The 19,477-nt window shown below is 57.5% G+C and overlaps 1 protein-coding gene and 1 pseudogene across 3 annotated transcripts in view; one reads left to right on the plus strand and one right to left on the minus strand.

The window, feature by feature from the left end:
* The first annotated feature begins 1,517 nt into the window (after nucleotides 1–1,517).
* Eps8l2 (EPS8-like 2) overlaps nucleotides 1,518–19,477 on the plus strand; it is a 19,383-nt gene continuing 1,423 nt past the window's right edge. For 2 of the 3 annotated variants that reach the window (XM_013033386.1, XM_013033387.1), the window contains exons 1-19: nucleotides 1,519–1,672; nucleotides 1,753–1,817; nucleotides 2,580–2,644; nucleotides 12,476–12,637; nucleotides 13,115–13,264; nucleotides 13,755–13,834; nucleotides 14,182–14,324; nucleotides 14,405–14,475; nucleotides 14,591–14,717; nucleotides 14,933–15,021; nucleotides 15,112–15,186; nucleotides 15,415–15,563; nucleotides 15,644–15,776; nucleotides 15,863–15,975; nucleotides 17,493–17,598; nucleotides 18,275–18,394; nucleotides 18,625–18,697; nucleotides 19,090–19,270; nucleotides 19,342–19,474. In XM_013033386.1, coding sequence (XP_012888840.1) covers nucleotides 1,629–1,672; nucleotides 1,753–1,817; nucleotides 2,580–2,644; nucleotides 12,476–12,637; nucleotides 13,115–13,264; nucleotides 13,755–13,834; nucleotides 14,182–14,324; nucleotides 14,405–14,475; nucleotides 14,591–14,717; nucleotides 14,933–15,021; nucleotides 15,112–15,186; nucleotides 15,415–15,563; nucleotides 15,644–15,776; nucleotides 15,863–15,975; nucleotides 17,493–17,598; nucleotides 18,275–18,394; nucleotides 18,625–18,697; nucleotides 19,090–19,270; nucleotides 19,342–19,474 — 2,079 coding nt within the window. In that variant the 5' untranslated portion in view covers nucleotides 1,519–1,628. Of the gene's footprint in view, nucleotides 1,673–1,752; nucleotides 1,818–2,579; nucleotides 2,645–12,475; nucleotides 12,638–13,114; nucleotides 13,265–13,754; nucleotides 13,835–14,181; nucleotides 14,325–14,404; nucleotides 14,476–14,590; nucleotides 14,718–14,932; nucleotides 15,022–15,111; nucleotides 15,187–15,414; nucleotides 15,564–15,643; nucleotides 15,777–15,862; nucleotides 15,976–17,492; nucleotides 17,599–18,274; nucleotides 18,395–18,624; nucleotides 18,698–19,089; nucleotides 19,271–19,341; nucleotides 19,475–19,477 lie in introns of all 3 variants that reach the window. The other variant, XM_013033388.1, reaches the window with a different exon arrangement.
* LOC105998562 lies at nucleotides 8,149–8,783 on the minus strand (annotated as a pseudogene).

Below are 19,477 nucleotides of genomic sequence, written 5' to 3' on the forward strand. Positions count from 1 at the left end.
CCCCTTCCCCCCACCTCTCCACCCCCCCATCCCTGGAAAATCTCTGCAGTGGAACCAAAGCCCCCAGGGCTTCTTGGGCCCCCAGAACCAGGGCAGGGCTGCTCCATCTCCACTGCCATTAGGTTACGTGGCTCCTCACTGAGGAAGGCCCTGGGGGTGAGATTTGGGGTGCTGGGGGTAGCCCTGAAGTCCTCTCCCCCAACCTGGGGCTGGAGCCCCAGCCTAGACTTAAAGGGGAGGCTGCTTGTCGTAGCCTGCACAGGTCCGTCCGCCTGCAGGCCGGGTCTGTGCTGGTTTGTTTTGCTTAGGTGTGTGTACCTGGCCCCACGTGCTCTGAGCCCTTGGTGGAGCCAGGAATCCTATGAAGCAAACACTTGGACTTGCCCACTGAGGTCATGAGCATTCCGGACATTCTCCATGGCTAGGTGGACTGAAGAATCTGGCCAAGCCCCCTCGGGCAAGCCAGAGCTCTAATGGCGTGACGGGGGCCAGGGGGAGCAGGCCCAGGGTGGGGAGTCCCCCAGGACCTGGTCAAACTGGAAGGCACGGAGCGGCCGGGGCGCAGGACTGCCCCTCTCCTCCTGCCACCTCCCCTGCTCCCTGCTGCTGACCCAACCCCAGCAGACCCAGACATGGTGGACTCCCCCCCCCCTCCCCCGTCTCCTTCACTGTGAAGGAGGTGGAAGACATGTGAACCCAGCTCCCGTTTCAGGGCTGTGAGGATAACCTGACTGGAGGTCCCCACTCGGTATGGGGCTGGCCTGGGGAAAGCCCAGATCAGACACCTGCTCACTGCAGCTGTCAAGCCTGTTTCCCAAAAATGCAGCCAGAGGGAGGCCCGGGTGGGGACTCCACCCTGGAGAGGCCCTGGCCCAGACAGGGCTCTGGTCTGTGGTGGAGACCCAGGGTGCCAGTCTTACCTCTGAACCCCATCCCTGTTCTCTCAGGCCCTCCCTTGCGATCCCTGCGGTCAAGGCCTGCTCTTGGACACCCCAGAGTAAAGAGACCCTGTACCCCTCAGTCTGCCTTCTGGGTACCTAGAACCCCAGGGAACAGCCCACACAACCCTTCCCTGAACTGGCTCTCTGACCCACGAGGAAGCCGAGGCCGGCCCCTGCAGCAGCCCTGCACAGGGGCACCAGCAGAGCCTGTGGTAGGGTAGGAGCGGTCTGCTCACCCAGGCCCCGCCCTTTCCTGCCCCTTGGCCCCTGGTAGTCCCCCTGCCTCAGGGCTTCTGACTGAGCTATTCTCTGCTCAGAGGTGGGTCCGGGCCTTCACCCTTGCTGCCTCTCCAGCAGCCTCCGACGGATTCCCGTGCGAGGCTAAAGGCCTGGGTAGAAATGAGACCTCAGTGGACACCTTCTGGGGCACGGACCATGGACTCTGTTCCCTGAAGATCTGGCCACTGAGGGCTGTGGGCCTGGACCTGAGTGGGGGAGGGGAGAGCCCGGGACAACCCCAGCAGCAAAGTCACAGGTCCAGTCCTGGGAACAGCAAAGCCGTCGGCCTGGTAGGGGAAGTGCCAGCCTGGCTTCCTGTCCTCACCGGAGGCAGGGCCAGGCACTGACCCCAGACTCTGGTCTCATGAAGGTCTGCCCTCCCTGCCTCTGGCTGCCACCAAGTTCACCATGAGCCAGTTGGGGTCTATGAGCTGCTGCCCGGGTGCTGCCAAGTAAGACCCCAGCCCCCCCCCCCAGTCCCGGGGATGGGAGTGGAGTGGGCGGGCCTCCTCACTTGCCACTAACCCTGCAGTGGCAGCCTGGGTCGGTCTGACAGTGCGGCTGGTGTGGCCAAGATGAGCGCCAAGGACCTGTTTGGTGAGTGGTCGGGCTTGGAGGGCGGGGGGACGAGGAGCCTGCCCCTCCTGCCCCTGCGTGTCCAGGCCTTGGTCCGGCCCCGAGGGACTGGAGGAGGCCTCTGGACCCTGACTCACTGAGAGGACTGGTGGTCTGTCCCCCAAGCTCCTGCCACCGAACACCCTGCCCCCACTCCGTAAGGGGAGAGGCCTTTACGAATAATTCAGGGAGCATCAATATTGATTCGACCGTGCAGCCCTGCAACCCGAGGCCTGGCTGCCAGGCATCTGCTCCAGGGGAGCCTGGCCACAGCCCCTCCGTGGACCTACCACACCCTCCTCCCTGCCTGCCGATGCTCGGTGCTCCACAGCTGCCAGCGCACCGAGCCCCGCAGCCCAGAGATTCTGGGTAGCTCTTGGGGTGGGGAAGCGGTGGCCCAGGCCCCTCCCTTGGGACGGGGGCACAGACATGGCCGCCCCTGTGGGGTGAGGCTGAGCCTCCCGCCCGGGCAGGACAGGCCCCTGTGTTCTCCATCTTCTCTAAGCCTTGGTCCTTCCCCGCCCCGAGGCCTCAGCACAGGCTTCCTGGACACCTTCAGGGTTCCAGGAGCGGTCCACTCCCACCTCGCGCCGTGCTGTCCCTCCTGCTGGCTGTGAGGGCTCACGGGGCAGCCCCCCTCGCCTCAGCTCCACCCTCCTTGGGGGTCCCCCTGGGGGCCCAGCACCCCTGGACCGTGGGCCGTGGGGTTCACCTCCTGGGTGGGTGACGGCTGTTTCCCTCCAGAGCAGAGGAAGAAGTACTCCAACTCCAATGTCATCATGCACGAGACCTCGCAGTACCATGTCCAGGTGAGCATGCCCAGGAAGCGCCTCTGTCCCCAGCGCTGGGCAGGTGGGAAACAGGCCAGAGCTGGGGTGGTCCTGGCCGCTGCGGCTCAGAGAAGCCATGGGCCAGCAGGGCCGTGGGTGTCTGGCCAACACCACCCTGAGTGCCATGTAGCCCTCTATGGGAAGGACGCTGTCACCCTGACCCCAAAACAAGGAACTGGCTCGGGAGGGAGGCACTGGAACAAAGAGGGCCTTTATGGAGTGCTGCCGGGAGCCGGGGAGGCCGCGCCGGGCCGGGCCGGCACCCTGCGCCCTTTGACCAGCTGCCAGATCTGGAGAGCCTTCTCCTAGGTCCGTTTTAATTCACAGACCTCGGGAAATAGGTTTTTAAACGGCCCTCCATGCCTGGGAGCTGGCCAGGCTCCTAGCCATGATCCAAGTCTGTGGGACCACGGGTGAGGAAGATGGGGAGAGGACAGGACGGGGATCCTTGGCCCGGGCCGTGGCTCGCTGGGCACGGGCCTTCCTGCTGTCCTCACGTCCTTCCCAGGCTCCCCCCCCCCCCAAGGCTGAGGCAGGCTGCTGGCCCCAGCCTGGCTTCCTCCTCTATGCCGTGGGTCCCAGGGACCAGCAGGAGTGTTCCGGGCTCCTGAGTACAGCTGTGTTGGGGGTACCAGGGTCCTACCCACCGGGGCCAGCGGGTGGCGGTGACCATTGCCAGCAACAGGGCTCAGAGGGACGGATGGTTCCACCTGGTCCCTACCTTCCTGGACGGCGCTGCCGTCCTTCTCCGAGGTAGGACTTTGCCCTCCTTGCTGAGCAACCACCTGGGGCCACCAGGCTGGCCACTGGACTCTGTACCACGCTGGCCTGGCTCAGCCTCGCTGTTGTGGGGGCCTTTCCTTCCTGGGCGAAGGCCAACAAGGGTGGCAGTGGTAGAGCTTTTCTGTCCCACCCAGTGAAGAAGTGGCTGAGCTGCAAGGGGTCATGGAAGCCTGGCTTTGCGTCTAACTCTCCACACAGTTCAGTGGGCGGGTTGTTTCTGGTGCCATCCACGCCAAGGGCCCAGGACAGCTCCGTCAGCACCCCACGCTCTTGCAGGGCCCCTGGTCTGTTTGCAGCCCCCCTGCCCCCATTGCTACAGTTTTGTCTTTTTGGAAATGAGGTCCTTCAATTCCCAGTCTCCTTTGTTCTCTGCGTTGTGAATTTAGCTTAAGGAGCTATGCAGAGGGTAGGGATTTGCCAGCCCCAGGGTGCAGGGCATCTCTACCAGTCAGCCCAGCCCGGGGTCTCTCCCTCTCTTTCTGCATACAAAGGCAAAGGTGTTCTGACTTCACAGGGAAGTGTGTGTGTGTGTTGTGTGTCAATACTGGGCCTTGAGCTGAGGGCCTAGTGCTCTCACTTCGGCACAATACCACTTAAGCCCCCTCTCCACTTCCAGCTTTTTGCTAGTTAATTAGAGAGAAGAGTCTCAAAAGGCTTTTCTGCCCCAGCTGGCTTTGAACCTGGATCCTCAGATCTCAGTAGCTAGGATTACAAGTGTGAGCCACCAGCACCTGGCTTTTACCGCTCTCCTCTGTTGAGTAGAAATGTTCGTTTTGATGACATCCATAACTACGTTTTCTTTCCTGGTTTGGTTTTTCTCTCCAAAAGAGTTGTCGCCTCACCAAGACAGGATTCCTTGCGTGTTTCTCGTGTCCATGCCTAGTGCAGTCTCTGCAGCTAGCACAGCGATCAGCTTTAAATTCTTTTTTTTTTTTTTGCCCGTGTGAGGCGGGGACCAGGCTTTTTTCTCGGATGAATGTACGCCTGTGCTGAGTAGGTTTTCATGCGCCATGGAGCATCTCTGGTGCCGGTTGTTAAACACTGATTGACCATGGGTGGGTCTGTTTCTGAAGTCTTCATTTCACTGACCTGTTAGGCCAGATACATACTTTGACTCATTCATCTTGAAATCAGGCCATGCAAGTTCTCCAACTTTGTTCTTTTTCTTCCATTCCTCTCTCTCTCTCTCTCCCTGCCTTCTTCTCTTCCTTCCTTTCTCTCTTGTCTTCCTTTCTTCCATGAGCTCTTGTTCTGTTGTCCAGGCTGGTCTAGAATGCCTAGACCATCATCTGGCCTCAGCCCCCTGAGTAGTTGGGCCACTGAGACATACCTCTCGATATCCAGATGAGACTTTCTTCTTTAGTATTTTCAACTCTTTGGACTTACATATAAATTTTAGAATCAGTTTGCCTATTTCTGCTCCAAAGAAGGACTACTGGAATGTATTTGGCTCCTAGTCAAATATATAAGCACAATTTGAGAGACTTGATATTATAACAATATTGCCTTTACCTATCCATGAGCATGGGATGTCTTTCTATTTATTAAATCATCTAATTTGCCAACAAATATTTTGTGGGTTTTGCTGGGGCTTGAACTCAGGGCCTGTGTGCTGTCCCTGAGCTTTTTTGAGCCACAGATCCACTTCTAGTTTTCTGGTAACTAATTGGAGAAAAGAGGCTCACAGACTTTCCTGCCCAGGATGGCTTTGAACCACCATCCTTCGATCTCACCCTCCTGAATCTCTAAGATGACATGCATGAGCCACCAGCACCTAGTGATTTATTTTTTTGAGTACTAGAGTAGAATCTAGGGTCTTACACATGCTCTGAAAGGACTCTACCACATCCCTGCCCCTTTTCTCTTGTATTTTCATCTTTAGATAGGTCTCCCTAACTTTGCTTGGATCGGACCAGAACTGGCAATCCCCTTTGTCTCATGGATAACTGGGATTATAGGTGTGTATCACCATACACTGATTTTTTTCTCAATATTGAATCAGCCTTACATTCTGGAATAAACATCACTTATTCAAGATACATTAGGGGCTGGGAAGGTGGCTCAGTGGTAGAGCGCTTGCCTTGTATGCATGAGGCCCTGGGTTCGATTCCCCAGCACCACATAAGCAAAAAGAAAAAAGCTGGAAGTGGTGCTGTGGCTCTAATGGTAGAGCACTAGCCTTGAGCTGAAGAGCTGAGGGACAGCGCCCAGGCCCAGAGTTCAGGCCCCACGACCAGACCCAAAAAAAAAAAAAAAAAAGATACATTATACTTCTTTGTGTCCATGCACTAATTCGCTGACATTTTGTTTAGGTTTTTTTTTTCCCTTTGGTCGTTCGTGGGGCCTGAACTCTGGGCCTGGGCGCTGTCCCTCAGCTCTTCAGCTCAAAGCTAGCTCTACCACTTGAGCCACAGTGCCACTGGCTTTTTCTGTTTATGTGCTATTGAGGAATGGAACCCAGGGCCTCATGCATGCAAGGCAAGCACTCTACCACTGAGCCACCTTCCCAGCCCCTAGAGGTTTTTTTTTTTTTTTTTTTTTAGTCGGGGGGCTTGAACTCTGGGCCTGGGCGCTGTCCCTCAGCTCTTCAGCTCAAGGCAAGCGCTCTACCACTTGAGCTACAGCACCACTTCCGGTTTTCTGGTGGTTTTTTGGAGATAAGAGTCTCACGGTCTCTCCTGCCCGGGCTGGCTTTGAACCACGATCCTCAGATCTCAGCCTCCTGAGTAGCTAGGATTACAGGCGTGAGCCACCAGCGCCTGGCTTCCTAGAGGTTTTTGTATCAATGTTCATTACAAGTCTGAATTTATAACTTTCTCATATAATGTCTTTGGCAGGTTTGTGTTTCATAGTAGGGTTGAACTTATAAGACAGTAGAGGGAAAAAGACAGTGGGAGAGTATTCCTTCCTCCTTTTTTCAGAAAGAAACTTGAGAAACTGATATTTTCCCCTTAAATATTGTTAGAATTCACCACTTAGATCTTTTGCACATAGAGTTTCTTGGTAGGAAATTCTGACTATTAATTACCTTTATTATCTGTGTGATTTGTAGAGATGGCCCCTCTTTTGTTTTAGGGATTTAATGTTCTAGCTAGTATTTTCTTTTTCTTTTTTTGTCTGTCATGGGGCTTGAACTTTGGGCTTGGTGCCTGTTACTAAGCTCAAGGCTAGCGCTACTAGAGCTCTGCCACTTGAGCCACAGCTCTACTTCCAGCTCCTTGGTGGTTCATTGTCTCCTGTCCGGGCTGGCTTCAAACCTCAATTCTCAGACTTCAGCCTTCTAAGTAGCTAGGATTGCAGGCATGAACTGCCAGCTCCTGGCCTTGTTTATATGCAAAGGTAGAGATTGAACCCATAGCCTTTTGCATCTAGACATGTGCTCTACCACTGACCTATATCTTCAATTGCTTCATTTCAAATATTTGGCGATTTTCTGAGTTTTTGTTGTTGGTGGTGGTGGTAGTGGTAGTGGTGGTGGTGATGGTCGTGGGGCCTGAACTCTGGGTCTGAGCGCTGTCCCTCAGCTCTTCAGCTCAAGGCTAGTGCTCTACCACTTGAGCCACACCGCCACTTCTGGCTTTTTCTGATTATGTGGTGCTGAGGAATCGAACCCAGGGCCTCATGCATGCAAGGCAAACACTCTACCACTGAGCCACCTTCCCAGCCCATTTTCTGAGTTTTTTGCTTGTTTTACTTTGTCAGTCATGGGGCCTGAACTCCAGCCCTGGGCAATGTCCCTGAGCTCTTTTGCTCAGAGCTAATGCTCTACTACGTGAGCCACAGCCCCAGTTCTGGCTTTTTGGTGGTTCATTGGAGATGAGGTTCTCATAGGCTTTCCTGCCCAGCTGGCTTCAAACTGTGGCAGCCTCAGGTCTCAGCCTCCTGAGTAGCCACCAGCCCCCCATCTGAAATGCTCTAAGACTTGTTTTGTTAGCTTAACAACATGGTTTTGTTCGTGCAGGGTGTGTTTGCTAGCCCTGCGTTTCAGGTTTTGCCCTGTTTCACACAGGAGAGCTTCTCCTATTCCACGCTGTATATCCACTCATTATTTGACTTTGGTGCACATATCAGCTGGGCCTAGCTTTTATTATTATGGTGGTTCTGCAGTGAATAAGCTTGTACCTATGCCACATTTTGTACCTGTGTAGGTTTCCTGACGTAGAACTGGAAAGCAAGGTGGTTGTACCTTTGTAAGTGTCACGACTCTCTTCAGAAGGCAGGGAAGGTGTTGCACTCAGGTGCTCCTGTCTCCACATCTTAACTTGTAGGAGTAAGCACAGGACTCTGTCGTATTGTAGAGTAGGAGTAAGCACAGGACTCTGTCGTATTGTAGAGTAGGTAAAAATTTCAATGGTCTGTTAATTCCTAAAATAATAGTCTTAGGGTATTGGTTTATGGTTTGCAGTTTTTTTTAAGATTTTTTTTCCAGAATTTAATGAGAAATTAAAATTTTAAAAAATACAAATAGATGTTCATGTTCTTTAATATTGAACAAAAAGTATGAGTAGAACCAAAAGTTAACATTATCACACTTGTTTACACTATCTAGTTTTTCATATGAACATTACTGTTCAAATAGAAAATAGGTGGAGATTTAGGGATGGAAGAGAGAAAACCAGAACTTCTACCACGTTTATTCTTCCACACTGTGTTCAGCTGTGCTCACAGAGACAGCTTCAACTTCTCCTCCATGCAGGAAGTCAGTTGTATATGAAATTGAACCTGCTCAACTACTGAGGGAGACTAGAAATGATGGGGCCATATCCTGGTGCATTGTCATATAATTCAAACAGTGGTGCAGCTACCAACTTGTAATTTTTGGGAACTTCAAACAGGGCTTTCTCTTGAGGCTGAAGCAGAAACAACTTCTTACGTTCCTTAGGTTTTGTAATATGGCAGGCATATAAGGGTACTGAGGAGGTTCGAAGCTTGGTCTCCACCCGTTACCAATGCAGCCATCAGTGACCCAGCCTGGCAGAGCTCCATCTTGACGACCTAGTATCTCTGTCATGAGGGGTTTGGGTCCTTCAGCTTCGTCTTCTCCTGGGTTAAGTTCACCACCAGGTAATTTGAAGACGCTTGTTCCCAGCTGTAACAGCAACACATGGGTCAGCGGGTGCTCATGTTCAATCCGAACCCCTTCTACCATCCGCCTCATTCCAATTTTGTCAAATTCCTCCCTCATGCGCTGAGATCTGGCTGCAGCAGAGCTGTCCTTTTCATAGAGGGGCTCTTTTGTACCAAAAGCGTAAGCGGTAAGAGGGTACAGAGTGATGGTGCGCTCCAGGGTGAGAGGCTTGGTTCGCTGGATGTACTTGTTAGCAGACTGAACCATCTGTGAATGATTGGGCGGTACCACACATGCTGGCGAGCTCAAGCACTGCAAGCGAGCACAAACGAGGGTGTCAGGAAGACATCTCCCCCGCCTCCCCGTGTGGGCCGCAGTTATCGGCTTCCCCCTCAGCAGCTGCCACCCACCATTGATGCAAGAAAGTGAGAAGACTGGTTTGCAGTTCTTATATTCAATGAGTGCATGCAATTTACTATGTTAAAAAGTAATTTAGGCTGGGCACTGGTGGCTCACGCCTGTAATCTTAGCTACTCAGGAGGCTGCAATCTGAGGATTGAGGTTCAAAGCCAGCCTGGGCAGGAAAGGCTGTGAATCTCTTTTTTTTTTTTTGGTCAGTCGTGGGGCTTGAACCCTGGGCCTGGGCACTGTCCCTGCGGTCTTCAGCTCCAGGCAAGGGCTCTACCGCTTAAGCCACAGCGCCACTTCTGGTTTTCTGGTGGTTAATTGGAAATAAGGGATTCGTGAACTTTCCTGCCTGGGCTGGCTTTGAACCGAGATCCTCAGATCTCAGCCTCCTGAGTAGCTAGAATGACAGGCGTGAGCCACAGGTGCCTGGCATGTGAATCTCTTATCTCCAATTAACCACCAGAAAACCAGAAGTGGCGCTGTGGCTCAAGTGGTAGAGCGCTCACCTTGCACTGAAGAGCTGAGGGACAGCGCCCAGGCCCAGAGCTCAAGCCCCACAACCAAAAACAAAACAAGACACAAACAACAACAACAACAAAAATAATTACCACCAAAAAGCCAGAAGTGGAGCTATGGCTCCAGAGGTAGAGTGCATGCCTTGAGCAAAAAAAAAAAAAAAAGCTCAGGGACAAAGCCCAGACCCACAGTTCAAGCCCCAGGACCAGCAAAAAATTAAAAATTGAAAAATTGCCAGGTGCCAGTGGCTCACACCCATAATCCTAGCTACTCAGAAGGCTGAGATCTGAGGATCACAATTCAAAGCCAGCCTGGGCAGGAAAGTCAGTGAGACTCTTTTCTCCAATTAACAACCAGAAAACAGGAAGTGGCGCTGAGCTGAGGGACAGCGCCTACCAGAGTTCAAGTCCCACGACTGACAGTAAAGATTTAAAAATTGAACATTATAGAAAAATAATGACAGCAGCTGATATGTTGGCTCACATTTGGCATCCTAGCTGCTTGGAAGGTAGAAATGAGAAAGACTCACAGTTAAAGGGGGCTAGCAAAATGTGTCCAAGAGTTCATCTCAGACAATTAAAAGCTGAGTGCAGTGGCCCACACCTGCCCCTCTATGGGAAGTGTAGACAGGAAGGGGGTCAAGACACCGCAGAAGAATAACAAAAGCAAAAGGGGCTGAAAGACTGGCTCTAATGGTAGAGAACTGAGTACTGTCTACCAGACACAAGGCACAAAGCCCAGCATTCAAATCCTAATAGAGAGAGAGAGAGAGGAGAGGGAGAGGAAAGAAAAGAAAATTAGCCCTTTATATTTATTGCCTATGTTTTTCTGACTTCTAATTTTTCTTTTTCCTTCCTTTCTTTCTTGCTTTTTTTTTCTTTTCTGCCCGTCAGTTGTGGAGCTTGAACTCAGGGCCTGGGTGCTGTCCCTGACCTTTTGTGCTCAAGGTTAGTGCTCTACCACTTGAGCCACAGCTCCACTTCTGCTTTTTGGTAGTTAATTGGAGATGGGTGTCTCAGGGACTTTCCTAACTTTAAACCACAAAACTCAGATCTCAGCCTCTTGAGTAGCTAGGATTACAGGTGTGAGCCACCAGCACCTGTCTTACAGGAAGTCTTTTATTGAGCCTTTTTTTGTTTTTTTGACAGTCTCAGTATATAGTCCTGGCTGGCCTTGAACTCACAATCCTTTGTCTCTACCTCTGAGTACTAGGATGGGAGGTATAGAATTTTATTTTATTTTTTTTTGTCAGTCGTTGGGCTTGAACTCTACGCCTGAACGCTGTCCCTTAGCTCTTCAGCTCAAGGCAAGTGCTCTACTGCTTGAGCCACAGCGCCACCTCCGGTTTTCTGGTGGTTTATTGGAGCTAAGAGTGTCACAGACTTTCCTGCCTGGGCTGTCTTTGAACCACGATCCTCAGATCTCAGCCTCCTGAGTAGCTAGGATTACAGGCGTGAGCCACCGGCGCCCAGCTAGAAATTTTTCTTTTTGTATTCTGGTGCTGGGGACTGATCCCAGCACTGTTCATTCCAGCCATGCAATCTACTTCTGAGCTATACCCCCAGCCAGAAATTCTAATTTTGTTATTAAGTTAAATTTATTGGTCTTTCGAGCGTCCTTGCTGAGAAAAGTGCAATGTGGAAAGGCTCTTCTAAGATAATCAAAAATTATCCTGTATTTTCTTTTTTGGTCAGTCGTGGGGCTTGAACTCTGGGCCTAGACGCTGTTGCTCAGCTCTTCAGCTCAAAGTGAGCACTCTACCACTTGAGCCACAGTGCCACTTCTGGTTTTCAGGTGGTTAATTGGAGATAAGAGTCTCAGACTTGGGGCTGGGAAGGTGGCTCAGTGGTAAAGTGCTTGTCTTTCATGCCTGAGGCCCTGGGTTCGATTCCTCAGCACCACATAAGCAAAAAGAAAAAAGCTGGAAGTGGTGCTGTGGCTCAAGTGATAGAGTACTAACCTTGAGCTGAAGAGCTGAGAGACAGCGCCCAGGCCCAGAGTTCAGGCCCCACGACCAGACCCCCCCCCCAAAAAAAAAAAAAAAGAAAAAGAAAAGAGTCCCAGACTTTCCGGGCAGGGTTGGCCTTGAACCGTGATTCTCAGATCTCAGCCTCCTGAGTAGCTAGGATTACAGGTGTGAGCCATTGGCACCTGGCTTCCTAAATTTCCTTTCAGCGCTTTTATTGCCTTGTCAAGTTTTTCAGTTAGGCCAGCCTGTTTGTCCTGGCTTCCATCCTGCATTTATCCAGCTTTCCCAGCACTGTTTACTGAATCTCGAGTCTCCGTGGGAGGGTTTCACTCAGGAAAAGCAGGGAAAGTGCCTGAGCCAGGCTCCTGGAGAGAGGACACAGGGCGGGCAGGGCCGCCGGCCCCAGGGCCCGGGGATGCTTTGGTTCTGTGCACACCCTCTGAGGGTCTTCCTGGGCCAGTGCTGCCCCAGACGAGGGAGACAGCACAACCCCAGCCCCAGGCTGTGGCAGGCACACACCATCGGGGTGGTGGTGAGGGGCTGAGGAATGGCCACCAAAGTGGCCAGAGAAGATGCAGTCAGCGAAGGAGGGCTGCAGGCAAGGCCAAGCCTCCGGAGGGAGGCCGGCCGCCCTGGAGCAGAGTGTCCGGGGATGGGAGGAGTGAGGGCCATTGGACACGGCTGCAAAGGATCTGGAGTTGGTCTTATTTATTTATTTTTGCCAGTCTCGGGTCGTGAACTGGGGGCCTGGTCGCCATGCCTGAGCTTCTTTTCGTTCAAGGCTAGCACTCTACCACTTCTGGCTTTTTGTGGGAATGGGGTACTGAGGAATGGAACCCAGAGTTTCAGGCATGCTAGGTGGACACTCGACCACTGAGCCACCTTCCCAGCCCCAAGTCTGGAATTGTTTAAAGGTCCTACTCAGCATACAATCGTGACCCTGAGTCAGAACGGAGACTCCCCATCCTGAGCTGGCTTCCCTCAGGAAGCCGGTTGTCCCAGGCTGCTCTGGGGCAGTCGTCGAGGCTAGCGTGGGCACAAACAGTGACCGCCGACCCTTCCCCAGCACCTGGCCACATTCATCATGGACAAGAGTGAGGCCATCACATCGGTGGACGATGCCATCCGGAAGCTGGTGCAGCTGAGCTCCAAGGAGAAGGTGTGGGCGCAGGAAGTGCTGCTGCAAGTGAACGACAAGTCGCTGAGGCTGCTGGACATCGAGTCTCAGGTGCCCGCTGGCCACGGGGCCGGGGAGCGGGCGGGCAGACGCCGGGCCTGACTTGTGCTTCTGCCAAATGTGCAGCGGCATCTCTGGAGCGCCCCCATCTGGCCCGTGGAAGGGTGCGCAGGAGGCCGGCACAGCTGAGTCTCGGCCTCTCTGGGCAGCCTGTGCGGGCTCCACTCAGTGTCTGCTGTGGCCATGTCCGCAGCCCAGCCCTCATCTTTAAGAACTGGCTGGCTGCGGTGAGCCAGGCCCAGTTGTGTCCAGGGTCAGTGCTCAGGGCCACAGCGGCCCTGGCCGGTCCTATCGTTGTCTGTGTTTATGCCTGTGGGCCGTGTCTGGGCCATGTCTGGCCTGGGCTCTCTCGTGCACCTGCAGGTCTGTGCAGGTCTGATGTCTGTGGACCAAAGTCCCTGTGCCACGGCCGCACTCGAGGCCCGCCCCATGTTGGGGTCCGAGCCTGTGTCCACTGCCTGTCCCTAGGAGGAGCTGGAGAACTTCCCGCTGCCCACTGTGCAGCACAGCCAGACAGTGCTGAATCAGCTGCGGTACCCCTCTGTGCTGCTCCTGGTGTGCCAGGACTCGGAGCAGACCAAGCCCGACATCCACTTCTTCCACTGCGACGAGGTTGAGGTGAGCCAGGCGGCCGGACATGGGCCTCCCAACACTGCCGGGTGGGCCTGGGGTCACCCCGACACTGTTGGGTGGGCCTGGGGTTGCCCCAACACTGCCAGGGTGGGCTGGGGGTTGCCCCGAGCTGCACGGAGCCTCCCGGACACTGCCGGGTGGGCTGGGGGTCACCCCAAGCTGCAAGGGGTCACTCCGACACTGTTGGGTGGGCTTGGGGTCACCCCAACACTGCCGGGTGGGCATGGGGTTGCCCCAAGCTGTTCGGGGCCTCCCAGACACTGCCGGATGGGCCTGGGGTCACCCCGACACTGCCGGGTGGGCCTGGGGTCGCCCCGAGCTGCATGGGGTCACCCCGACACTGCCAGGTGGGCCTGGGGTTGCCCCAAGCTGTACGGGGCCTCCCAGACACTGCCAGGTGGGCCTGGGGTCACCCCGACACTGCCGGGTGGGCCGGGGGTCGCCCCGAGCTGAGCCGACATGCCTGTGTCCCTAGGCAGAGCTGGTGCAGGAGGACATTGAGAGCGCGCTGGCCGACTGCCGCCTGGGGAAGAAGACGCGGCCCCAGACCCTGAAGTAGGGCCGGGAGGGCCGCGGGTGTTGGGTCTCACGGGAGGGCCGCGGGTGTTGGGTCTCACGGGAGGGCCGCAGGTGGCGGGCCTCACGGGAGGGCCGCGGGTGTTGGGTCTCGCGGGAGGACCCCGGGTGTTGGGTCTCATGGGAGGACCCCGGGTGTTGGGTCTCACGGGAGGGCCGCAGGTGTTGGGTCTCACGGGAGGGCCGCGGGTGTTGGGTCTCACGGGAGGGCCGCGGGTGTTTGGCGGGCCTCACGGGGGGCTGTGGACAGGATTGGGAGGGCATCAGGAGGCAGGGCCCAGCCCAGGACCCCTGACAGGCTGAGCCAGGCCTTTCTTTCCCTCCAGAGGCCACCAGGAGAAGATCCGGCAGCGGCAGTCCATCCTGCCCCCTCCCCAGCCCCCAGCCCCCATACCCTTCCAGCACGGGGCCGGAGAGTCTCCACAGGCCAAGAACCGCGTGGGCCCCCCAGTGCCACTCAGTGAGCCAAGTAGGTTGGGGTGATGGGGTCTCCCGGGGTCCGAGGCCGGGGGTGACGGGGTCTCTTCTGTCTTGCTCGGTCTCTGCCAGGCTTCCGCCATCGAGAGTCTCAGGAGGAGGAGCCCCGGGCTGTGCTGGCTCAGAGGATTGAGAAGGAAACGGTGGGTGTCCAGCCTGGCCGGGCCTCCCCACTCCCCCCGGGCCCATGCCTGTCCCTCGACTCTTCCCTAAGGGAGGGGATGGCCACAGCTGACCCCCATCCCCTTCCAACCCCAGCAAATCCTCAACTGTGCTCTGGACGACATCGAGTGGTTCGTGGCCCGGCTGCAGAAGGCAGCAGAGGCTTTTAAGCAGCTGAACCAGAGGAAGAAAGGGAAGAAGAAGGGGAAGAAAGGGCCGGCAGGTGGGAACAGAGGGGAGGGTTACTGGGGGACAGAGGAGAGGGGTCGCGGGGAGGCAGGGGAGAGGACCACAGGGGGGAGGCGGCAGAGCCGCTGTGGGCCACATGGGCGGGGTCAGGACGCCCCGGCACGGGCCGGTTGGCACAGGACAGCGGGCAGGCTGGATGGACGCAGCGTGGCTGGAGCCGCGCACACCCAACTCCTCACCCCATGCTAGAGGGCGTCCTCACGCTGCGGGCACGGCCCCCCTCCGAGGGAGAATTTGTTGACTGTTTCCAGAAAACCAAGCTGGCCATCAACCTGCTGGTGAGTCAGCAGCCTGTGCAGGCGGCAAGGGCAGAGGCCGGCTGCCACCGCCCACCTGTCACCTGTCACCTGCCGCTTGTTTCCCTGCAGGCAAAGCTACAGAAGCACATCCAGAACCCCAGTGCAGCAGAGCTGGTGCACTTCCTCTTCGGGCCTCTGGACCTGGTGCCTGGGGCCGGGCCGGGCAGGGCAGGGGCTGGGGGTAGCTGGGGGGGGAGGTATACGGGGGGGGGGAGCCTGTGCCCACCTTGGGCAGCTCATGTGGGCTGTGGCCAGGCTCTCAGGGGCCCCGGGCAGCTCATGTGGGCTGTGGCCAGGCTCTCAGGGGCCCAGGCCCTGTGGAGGAGCTGGCTGTGCATGGCACGGCTCCCTCTGAACCGTACCGTCCCTCAGATTGTCAACACCTGTGGAGGCCCAGACATCGCCCGCTCGGTGCTCAGCCCCCTGCTCTCCCGGGAGGCCGCTGGCTTCCTGCGCGGCCACCTGGTCCCCAAGGAGATGGCACTGTGGGAGTCGCTGGGGGAGACCTGGACGAGGCCCCGGTACAGCGTGGGGGAACAGGACGGGGGCGGGGGGTCAGCTCTGATGTCCCGGGACTGACCGCCTGGCCTGCCCACTCCAGCTCCGAGTGGCCCCGGGAGCCTCAGGTGCCCCCCTATGTGCCCAAGTTCCACAGCGGCTGGGAGCCCCCCCTGGACGTGCTGCAGGAGGCTCCCTGGGAGGTGGAAGGACTGGCACCCGCGCCCGACGACCAGGTCAGCCGGGGCTCGGGAGCCCCTGGCCTGTCACCCGCCTGCACCCAGCCCCCACAGACCAAGCTGTCTGTCCACTCTCCCCACAGCTGACCCCCATGAGCCGACTGTCCACACGACACTCCCCCAAGCACAGCCTCTCCGCCGAGCCTGCCGGGCCCCCAGAAGCCTTCGCGCCCCTCAGCTCCCCGCAGGCTCACAGGTAAGGACCCCACCCCCAGCAGGACACACCCCGAAGCCCCCATCCTGAGCAGGCCACGCCCCTCGGCCCCACCCAGAGCCGGCCACGCCCATCGGCCCCACCCACAGCAGGCCACGCCCCACAGCCCCACCCAGAGCGGGCCACGGCCCACAGCCCCGCCCAGAGCAGGCCACACCCCTCACCCCCACCCAGAGCAGGCCACGCCCCACAGCCCCATCCTGAGCAGGCCACACCCCTCACCCCACCCAGAGCAGGCCACGCCCCTCACCCCACACAGAGCAGGCCACGCCCCTCAGTCCCCACACCAGCGCAGGCCACGCCCCTCGGCACACTGCATCCTGGGCTGCCACTGCCAGAGTCAGAACCTTCATCCACGTGCCTCAAAAATACTTTTCCAGAGCTGGGAAGGTGGCTCAGTGGTAGAGCGCTTGCCTTGCATGCATGAGGCCCTGGTTTCGATTCCTCAGCAGAAAAAGCAGGAAGTGGCCACTGTGGCTCAGGTGGTAGAGCACCAGCTTTGAGCTGAAGAGCTCAGGGACAGAGCCCCAGGCCCAAAGTTCAGGCCCCACAACTAAAAAAACAAAAAACCTTTTCCAAATTAGAAAGCACCTAGTTTTCATCTTAACTTTGTCACGGAACTGAAGGGGAAAGTTCAAGTTATTCAAGTTGTTTCAGGAGAATTCACTGGCCTAATACATCAGGTCTTCTCATGGTTTCTGGTTTTGAACCAAGGTTGGAAGGAGAAAGGGACATAGCGGTAGTAGAGCACTTGTCTAGAATTCACAAGGCCCGTAGGTTCAATCCCCAGCACAGACCAAAAAGAAAAGTTAGAAATCTAATATACCATTGCTCTTAAATGGCAGCTCCACCAAGCATCGTGAGAGTGATTTAGGGTTTGGGGACAGAGGGTTGGGCCAGTAACCACTCCCTATGTACTGTAGCCCAAGGTGAGTGACGCGCAGACCTTTGGACCCTCCTGGCCTTGGGATGCCTGGGGAGTCCGGTATCTGCCAGACAGCAGGATTCAGTCTCCAGAGGGAGCGGCTGGGTCATCAGCTCCAGCCCTGGCAGCATGGGTCTTAGCTAGAAGCACATAGGAGACATGATCAACCTGCCTGTCCTCTCTGCCCCTGAAGCCTGACCCTGCCAGAATTCACTCCGTGCCCTGGGGTGCAGGTGCCCCACCCAGCAAGTATTGGATGTCTCCAAATGGCTGTGGCTGGACACTGCCCTCCCCAGGAGTGCCTGGTTCAGGCCCCGCCCCCCAGGTGGGGGGCAGGCCTGGAGCCCATGAGGGGGCCTGGGTTGGCCAGCTTTAAGAGTGCATCCTGCCACCTCCCGCCAGCCCCTCCCCCCCAGCACGGCGTCACAGTTTCCATTCCTGGCTGGAGCTGGCAGCACAGCCTCTCCCCGCCAAGATTTGGGCAGTGCCACAGAAGGCTGCAGGTTAGCTGCCAGCCAGCCCCAGAGGAGACCCCAGCCCAACTCTGGGCCTCAACCCCTCCTCTCCCGCTCAGGGGCTACCAGCCAACATCAGCCATGACCAAGTACGTGAAGATTCTCTATGACTTCACAGCACGCAACGCCAATGAGCTCTCTGTGCTCAAGGATGAAGTCCTGGAGGTGAGGTTCGGGCTGCAGAGTTGGTGAGGCCCACCCAGGACCTAGGCAGCGGCCAGACCCTGTCCCCAGGCCCCCTGGCCCCAAGCCCCCTGGCCCCAGGCTCCCTGGCCCCGGGCCGCACCTGGGTCCCTGAGCCGGGTCTTCCTGGCCTGGGGCATGGTGGGACTGAGTGGCCCTCCTGTCTGGGGACCCTCTGTGGCAGGGACCCTGCAGTGAGGCGGGAGGGGGCTGTCACTCCCGCCGCCAGCACAGCTTGTCTGCACCAGCTCTGTTGGCTGCAACTGAAACCAGGCCACCCGCTGAGGGATGGAAAGTGGAGTAGGCTACAGGGAGGTGGCCTAGCCACCACAAGGGGCACTCCCTGCCGGACGCAGCAGAGGCCAGACAGGGAAGGGGCAAGTCCTGGGCCTAAGATGGCACCAGAAGAGCAAGGGCTGGCTCTGGAGAAGGGGCCGCTACAGTGGGTGGGGTGGGAGGTCCCTGGACCCAACATGTGCTGGTAGCCAGGGAAGGGGTGCCGGTGGGGTAGTGAGGCCCCAGCAGGGTGGTCTGGGGGGGTGAGGAGGGTGGGGGTCTGGGGGGGTGAGGAGGGTGGTGGTCTGGGGGGTGAGGCCCCAGCAGGGTGGCAGCCACAGCGAGTTGACACCTCCTTCTTGCTCCCCCTCGTCCCCCGCAGGTGCTGGAGGATGGCCGGCAGTGGTGGAAGCTTCGGAATCGCAGTGGCCAGGCAGGCTATGTGCCCTGTAACATCCTGGCTGAGGCCCGGCCGGAGGATGTGGGGGTGCCTCTGGATCAGGTGCGAACTGTCCTGGGCTCTTCTGTCCTCCAGGGCCATGGCTCTGGGGACGGGGGGTGGGCGGGGAGCCGTGGGAGCACTGTCTCAGAGCCACACTGGGGCTGAGCTGGGGACACTGCTGTCCCCAACCCCATGCAAGGCTGGCACTGGAGCTCCTCTTGACCAAAGGAAGGAAAGACAGGGTGGCCTGTGCAAGACCTTACTGCGCCTCCCCTCTCTCACCCTCACAGGCGAACCAGAAATACTGGGGTCCCTCCAGCCCAACCCACAAACTGCCCCCAACTTTTGCTGGAAACAAAGACGGTGAGCCATTGGGCCTGTGGGGGAGGGGCAAGGGCAGCCACCAAGGGAGGGGAGGGGCAAGCATGCGTGTCCCGCCCATGGGGGCGGAACCAAGAAAGCCACGCCCATGGGGAGGCGGGGCTGTGCGCCACGCCTGCAGGGGTGGGCCTATGCGTGTCACACCCACAGAGGGGCGGGGCTGAGCACCTGCCCGAGCCCATGGGGAAGGGCCTGTGGGCACCACCCCCACGGAGGGAGGGGCTGCGCGTGCCACGCCCACGGAGGGGTGGGGCTGCTCATGCCACCACCCCCGCGGAGGGCGGCCCTGCGCGTGTCCCGCCCACGGAGGGGCGGGGCCGCACATGCCACGCCCCGCGGAGGGCGGGGCTGAGCACCTGCACCTCGCCCCGCAGAGCTGATCCACCACATGGACGAGGTCAACGACGAGCTCATGAAGAAGATCAGCCACATCAAGGCGCAGCCGCAGCGGCACTTCCGCGTGGAGCGCAGCCAGCCCGTGCAGCTGCCGCTCACCTTCGAGTCGGGGCCCGACCAAGTCCGCGCCTGGCTGGAAGCCAAGGCCTTCAGCGGCCGGTGAGCTGCGGTGGAGTGCGGGGGGCGCCGGGGCCGGGCCCGCGCCCGCGCTCACCCCCGGCCGCCCCCAGGATCGTGGAGAACCTGGGCATCCTGACGGGCCCCCAGCTGTTCTCGCTGAACAAGGAGGAGCTGAAGAAGGTGTGCGGCGAGGAGGGCATCCGCGTGTACAGCCAGCTGACCGTGCAGAAGGCGGTGCTGGAGGTG

The sequence above is a fragment of the Dipodomys ordii genome, unplaced genomic scaffold (assembly GCF_000151885.1).
Source record: "Dipodomys ordii isolate 6190 unplaced genomic scaffold, Dord_2.0 Scaffold166, whole genome shotgun sequence".
In the NCBI taxonomy this organism is placed as follows: Eukaryota; Metazoa; Chordata; class Mammalia; order Rodentia; family Heteromyidae; genus Dipodomys; species Dipodomys ordii.